Source organism: Gadus chalcogrammus, chromosome 12, assembly GCF_026213295.1.
Source record: "Gadus chalcogrammus isolate NIFS_2021 chromosome 12, NIFS_Gcha_1.0, whole genome shotgun sequence".
Lineage (NCBI taxonomy): Eukaryota > Metazoa > Chordata > Actinopteri > Gadiformes > Gadidae > Gadus > Gadus chalcogrammus.
This window is the reverse complement of record NC_079423.1, coordinates 28,919,233-28,926,044: the sequence shown is the minus strand read 5'-3', so window position 1 is coordinate 28,926,044 and position 6,812 is coordinate 28,919,233. Positions and strand designations below refer to the sequence as shown.

The 6,812-nt window shown below is 47.8% G+C and overlaps 1 protein-coding gene across 1 annotated transcript; it reads left to right on the top strand.

Annotated features, from left to right (window-relative positions):
• The first annotated feature begins 838 nt into the window (after window positions 1-838).
• Window positions 839-4,072, top strand: rx1 (retinal homeobox gene 1). Its single transcript, XM_056604327.1, has 3 exons — window positions 839-1,154; window positions 2,953-3,215; window positions 3,572-4,072. The coding sequence occupies exons 1-3, from the start codon at window positions 839-841 to the stop codon at window positions 4,070-4,072; spliced, it is 1,080 nt and encodes a 359-aa protein (XP_056460302.1).
• Window positions 4,073-6,812: the final 2,740 nt, after the last annotated feature.

Genomic DNA, 6,812 nt, shown 5'->3' with positions numbered 1-6,812 from the left:
ATGCAGTGATTAAAATCTGCTATTACAGCTCTCAACTTATGCACTAAAAAAAACACTACTGTCTAAACCAACTGTGTAGTTATTAATAATAAAAATGAAACAAACTAAACCTGTCACCATCCATACCCTAACTCTCTCACCCTCTCTCTCCCCTAACCCTCTCACCCTCTCTCTCCCCTAACCCTCTCACCCTCTCTCCTCCCCTAACCCTCTCACCCTCTCTCTCCCCTAACCCTCTCACCCCTCTCCTGACACTCCTCTCACCGCCCTCTTCCCTAACCCGCTCACCCTCGCTCTCCCCCTAACCCCTCTCACCCCCTCTTTTCCTTACACTCCACACTCTCTCTCCCCTACCCTCTCACCCTCCCAACTATCGCTCTGCCCTCACCCCTCGCACCCCCCGCTACCTCCTCTCCGCATCACACCTCTCACCCCCTCTCGCCTCACCCTCTCAACCCCTCTCGCCCTCACCCACTCACCCCCTCTCCCTCACCCTCATCACCCCATCTCCCTCACCCTCTCACACCCCCTCGCTCCCTCCACGCTTTCCCCCTCTCTCCCCTCTCCTCTCCCTCACCCTCTCACCCCCTCTCCCCTCACCCTTTCACCCTCCTCTCAACCTCACCTCCTCACCCCCCTCTCCCCTCAACTACCCCCTCTCACCCCCTCTCCCCTCACCCTTTCAAACACCCCCTCATTCGCCTCCCCTCACCCTCTCACCCCCTCTCCCCTCACCCTCTCACCCCCTCTCAACCCCCTCTCCCCTCACCCATTCACCCCCCTCTCGCCTCACCCTCTCACCCCAGCAGGACCAGGGCTGAGAGGCCCAGACACTCGGATGCATCTCTCCCTGGACACCATGAGCATGGGGGACGACAGCTGCCTCTCCCCCAGCAACTTCCACGAGATCGGGAAGGGCGGGGGGGGCGCGGCGGGGGGCCGCGTCCACAGCATCGACGTCATCCTGGGCTTCAGCAAGGACCAGGAGTCCCTGCTCAGCTCCACGGGGGGGGACCTGGGCCTCCACAGGCTGGCCGTGGAGGGCCTGGTGGAGGCGGTGAGGCTCCAGGAGCCCTCCTCCAACCACCTCCCCTACGGGGGCCACCTCTCCTCCCTGGGGGAGGGCAGCCCGGAGCAGCAGCAGCCCTACCACGGTACGTCGGCTGGGAGTGGGGACGGTCGCCACTCAGCCTAACAGCCCTGCTCGATGCTATTGCTAGCCTAGCATCGGTATGGTTTTCAATAGGTGGTTACAACAACGATACAATGCTGCTTTTTCTTGTATCTACATGATTAATGTAGACTTTTTACCCTTTTCCAACACATGCATGTAAAATCCAAGGAATTAGAATTATTTTTTTGCCCTGTGTTTTTAAAAAGGTTAGGTAAACACCACCAGTATAAGAAAATGACTTGTTAATATATCTATACCTTTTTTCCTCCCAAACTAAATGAACCTCACCCTTTAACTCTGAGATATCAAAAGGAAATAAAAATCTGAGAACAAGATGGTGTCGGGTGGGGGGGGCTGAGGTTACGACCAATAATGTCCCAAATCCAAATCCCATCCCCTTGTGGAATTCCTGTAATCTTCTGTGAAGATTAGATTTTACAACACTGTGGTGCTGTTATTATTAATATCATTCAGTGACAGAATCCCTTTCCTCATCTTTAATCTGTATCTATTTTCACATTCATACACCGCTAGGTGCTTTAGGAGGGTTCAGGCATGAGAACAAAAAAAAAACACTGTATCAAACCTCGTTGTTATTTACATTAAAGACATTAAAGTCTTTGCTCACAAAGTCATGACAGGAGAGAACGCTAAAAGTCAAAAGCTGACTGTCCAAGGACATCAACGTAAACATCACAACAGCAATGACGTTTCCCTTGTGTGCACGTAAGTGAATTAGGTGACCCCTTTAGTAACGAACGGGGGGGGGTCTCTCGTCTCCTCTGCGTTGAGACTAAAGGGTGCTGGCTGCTAAACAGAAGGCCGTCGTAGGCGCCGTGCTTGTGACGGGCTGACAGACTGAAGAGCGGGTCGCTGAACCAAGGCTGACCCGGTCCCATTGTGGGATCCTATAGGCTTTGTCACTGTGGCCTAATGAGAGATGGGATAACTGACCCCCCCCCCCCCCCCCCCCCCCCCCCCCACATCCCCCCTGCTGCACCGTCTCCTATGTTGAAGCCACAACTGTTTCTGTCAGGGCACAGAGAGAGACCGCTGAAACGTTACGTGCTTTTGCTTCTTGCTTACACGCATTGTGATTTCAATGATTGGGGCAAAGTAATGACAATCATATCGTTCTAAAACATACGGCCGGTCTTGTCGTCTGATGTCTTGGTCTAACCCTTGTGATGAAAGGGAGTTCTCACTTTGTGATACAAAAAAAGGCTATTGCTGTTGTGTAGTGGACAGTGATCCGCACTCAAACAAGAATCAGTGTTAAGGTTTACTTTGTTTCTTTGATGGCTACACAATGTATTTAGGTTAAATACCTTGGCTTTACCCACTAGGTGGAATACATAATGCAGTTTGCTTTATTGTTAATAGAAAACCTAGCAATGAAATGCTTTGCAGGGCTAACCAAATGGTGTGTCAGTGAACTGGAATTGCATTAGTGTATACAGTAGTTGTTAAATATAATTGTCAAGAAAAAAAACATATATATATATATATATTTAGCCACCCATTGCATCATTAATTAAATCGCTAGATTTATTTAATAATGTTCCATCCCTGGAACATTCCTCAGCAAACAGGGCCTCAAATGCAACCGACTGGTTCTCCTCCTCCCCCTGGTTCTCCTCCTCACCTCCTCCCCCTGGTTCTCCTCCTCACCTCCTCCCCCTGGTTCTCCTCCTCCCCCTGGTTCTCCTCCTCACCTCCTCCCCCTGGTTCTCCTCCTCACCTCCTCCCCCTGGTTCTCCCCACTGTGTCCCCTACAGACATGGTCCTGCTGGGCACCAAGAGCGGCCGGGACCCCGGCGAGCTGAGGAGCAGCCTGGACAGCGAGGAGGACGCCGACGCCAAGTCCCCCGACCTCTGCAGGGACGAGCAGCCCAAGAAGAAGCACCGGCGCAACCGCACCACCTTCACCACCTACCAGCTGCACGAGCTGGAGCGCGCCTTCGAGAAGTCCCACTACCCCGACGTGTACAGCCGCGAGGAGCTGGCCATGAAGGTCAACCTGCCGGAGGTCAGGGTGCAGGTAGGCGGAGCCAAAGACGACACGTCGTCTTCTTCTCCCTCCTCGGTGCGATGGGAAAGTGACATTGGTGGTATGGTCACCAAACGACCTGGAACCAAAGAATAGCTCGTTCTTTTGATCAGGGTTACAACCCAGTCATCGACTGGTTCGATGAATGGCATGTATTATTGCCAAGCGCTCGAAAAATGAGGTGAAACACGACATTAAATGGGATGAAAAACAGCGATTCACGCCAAAACAAGCAAAAACACGATGGGGTCGCATTGTCACCAAATCAGTTCTACCTCACTTGAATTGACATTATTGAACCATAAAACCACCACCTCTCTTTACTGAAGTACCACTGTCTCCCTCAGGTGTGGTTCCAGAACCGCAGAGCAAAATGGCGCCGGCAGGAGAAGATGGACGCCAGCACCATGAAGCTCCACGACTCGCCCATGCTCTCCTTCAACCGGCCCCCGGCCATGCACTCCAACATGGGCCCCATGAGCAGCTCCCTGCCCCTGGACCCCTGGCTGACGTCCCCTCTCACCAGCGCCACGCCCGTCCACACCATCCCCGGCTTCATGGGCCCCGGCCAGGGCCTCCAGACGGCGTACCAGGGGCCGCACAGCTTCCTCAACGCGCCTCCTCACCCTCCTCATCCCCACTCCCACCCTCACTCCCACCCCCACGGCCACCCCTCCATGGGCCAGGGGATGCAGAGCATGGGGCCCCCCCCGTACCAGTGCCCCGCGCCCTACTCTGAGAAGTACCCCCTGGAGGACGTGGACCAGCGGAGCTCCAGCATCGCCGTGCTGAGGATGAAGGCCAAGGAACACATCCAGTCCATGGACAAGACCTGGCAGCCCATGTGACTAGCAGACGGGCTGTGGCTGGCTGATTAGGAGGGGAGGAGGAGAGGAGGAGGAGGGTGCGTCCACCGCTGCTGCTTCCCTCGGTCGAGAGAGGCAGCCCGGTGAAAAAAGACATCCGTGACCCAGTGGTACGAAGAAGGAAGGAAGGAATGGAAGATGGATTTGGGATTTTTTTGAACATTGATGTGGATATTTTTTTTGTGTACGAAGCACAATCCTCTTTCTCATCTCAAGTCTTTACAGCATTCCTAGAGCGTAAACTACCAGTGGCTAAACCAGTGCATGATCCTAGTGATCAAGACATTAGAGTGGTCTGACTGCAACCAATGGTGCAGTTGGGTACATGCTCGCTTCTCTTTGATAACCGGTTGAATCTGATTTATTTTCCAGACTTCATTTTTTACAATGCTCCCCATTGATTTTCAATTTCAATTCTTTTTCCAGATAATGGCTCCACAGATATTCAGTGAACAGCACCTACAAAGCATGTTGACAGCATCCCCTTTCCCATTGCAAAGATAATAAAATAATAAATACAAGAATGGACATTATAATACTGTATATTGGTCATTATAATAAAACCTATATTATGTGTTAAGTATAAATGTTATATTTCAATCATAGAATAAGAATAATTAGTTGTTTTGCCTAATTAAGAAAACCACAGCACATCCTATGTATTAACAGAACGGTAACGAGGAAAACATTCAAATGATAATCAAAAATTAAAGATGCCAAAACAGGAATTAAGTTGCTAAAATAATACTGGTCAGATAAGAAAAGCACAAACTAATTTGCAAGTTTCAATCTCATACAATGAGTATTTTGAATATTGAGAGATGACAAGACTTTGGACTTTTTATGGAATTCATTTTTAATTGTTTATTAACAATAAGATATTCGCTGCATTAGTAAGCACCTGAATTGTTCATGCAATGTTTGGAATGGGGGGGCTGATTATTATAGCTGTTATGTTTTCCATTGAGCACCAACTGTAGCTCTGAACAATCAGTACACTGTTTTAAGATTAATACTTTGTGTTTAGTGAAAATGCTACACACGTCAACCACGTAAATGTGAAATTGAAATTAATTAATTAAATGATTCAAATAGTGATGCCATGTGTTGAGGTGTGCACCGTTCCATAGCTGATCTCAGGACAGACACAAAGACGTAAGCGATTAAACACCAGCTCAGAGTAGACGGGGCCAAAGTAAACCAAAAAAACATTCCTGCACAACTAAAGGTCGGATATATGCATTCTATCAGAAACATGCTGTCTACATCTGAAATATGCATTCAATTTTTTAAAGCAAATTTGATTGTAGTTCCACAATCATGGGCTTATGAAAAAGACGTAGAGGCAGCAAGAGGATTTGTGAGTTAAGTCACTGTTTTTCTTTAGTTTTTGCTCTAGTGGCTCCTAGAGGGTAAAGCCTACTGGCACGGTGTGTGTGTGTGTGTGTGTGTGTGTGTGGGTGTGGGTGTGGGTGTGTGTGTGTGTGTATGGGTGTGTGTACGTGCAGACCGACATAGAGAACTCTGCGTGGTGTGTGTCCCCACATAGTGTGTTCTTTCTTCAGCACAATTGATCCAAACCCCATCTTCTTTGTCTGAGATTCAAGGGGGAATGAGGAGGGGAGGGGGTGAAACGGTTGCAGGCTCGGCTAAATAGGCCAGTTTGTCTTGGACATTTTTTGTTTGTTTCGTTTCCTATTTTGTGTCACGTTGAGGTTCCACTACTGCAAGAGTGGTCACTGCGGGTCTGATGTTGAGAATGTTTATATTACTGCTCTAAAAATTGACTGGATGACTGAAATGACTAGAATAACAAATGTCTGACTGCACTGTATGATTAATATAGAGGCTATAGCAATGGAGCAGTACAAATATCAGGTTTGTGTTCGGGTAGTGAGACATTTTTGCACTGAGCATCGTACGTGCTGCATCTGCTGATAGACAATAGTGAAAATGAAAACGAGTGACACACACACGTTGAGTAACCCCAGTGACTTGAAAAAGTGCATTTTAATTGAAAGATACTCATATTTTTTTTTAAGCCATCTTTACTTGTACTATTTCACTTTAAAGAGATGACTTGTTCAAAGTCAATAGTACACAGTAGAAACACCTTTATTATGAACGACCCACATGTAACGATGAAAGGCAAAAAAAAACAAAAACACAAACTTGTCCAAGTCACATTATGGTGATGCATATTTAGAGTATGTGATGATTGTTAGGAACTTTCCTTTCCTTCCCTTCGATTCTTCCTTGGGACAAGCCTCCCATCCATTTTTTCTGTACCAGAAACTAACATTTTCTTTCTTGTTTTTTTTTTGGTCAAACACAAGAATAAGCCAAATGTTAGAGAATGGAGGATAAATGCACTAGAAATAAGAAAAGTATTTTGTGAAAATGTACAGGAAGTTTTTTCCTGTGTGGCTATTTTCTTTTTGGTTGTTCGGTTGTTCGTACCTAGTTGGGGTTTTGGTTGTCATGCCGTTTGTTTGATTTTGATGGGTGTGCCTAACCTAAAAAATCATGGATTTTGGATGGATTCCTTTTGAAAATGGAATCCTTACGAAAAATAAATATAGTTTGATAGAATACCGCTCTTCTGTTTTATCTGCTCCCTGTGCGTCACAATCACACTTGTTGGCGTGTTCAACATGTTGTAGGTGTACATACACACTCACACTGAAGCCGACTATCCACTACACACCCCACACACAGCACC

What these genes read in the sequence shown, in the direction of transcription:
- rx1 (XM_056604327.1), top strand. Translation starts at nt 839, where the DNA reads ATGCATCTCTCCCTGGACACCATGAGCATGGGGGACGACAGCTGCCTC. An exon ending in GCAGCAGCAGCCCTACCACG is followed by an intron (nt 1,155 to 2,952) that starts GTACGTCGGCTG and finishes TGTCCCCTACAG; the next exon opens with ACATGGTCCTGCTGGGCACC. An exon ending in TGCCGGAGGTCAGGGTGCAG is followed by an intron (nt 3,216 to 3,571) that starts GTAGGCGGAGCC and finishes TGTCTCCCTCAG; the next exon opens with GTGTGGTTCCAGAACCGCAG.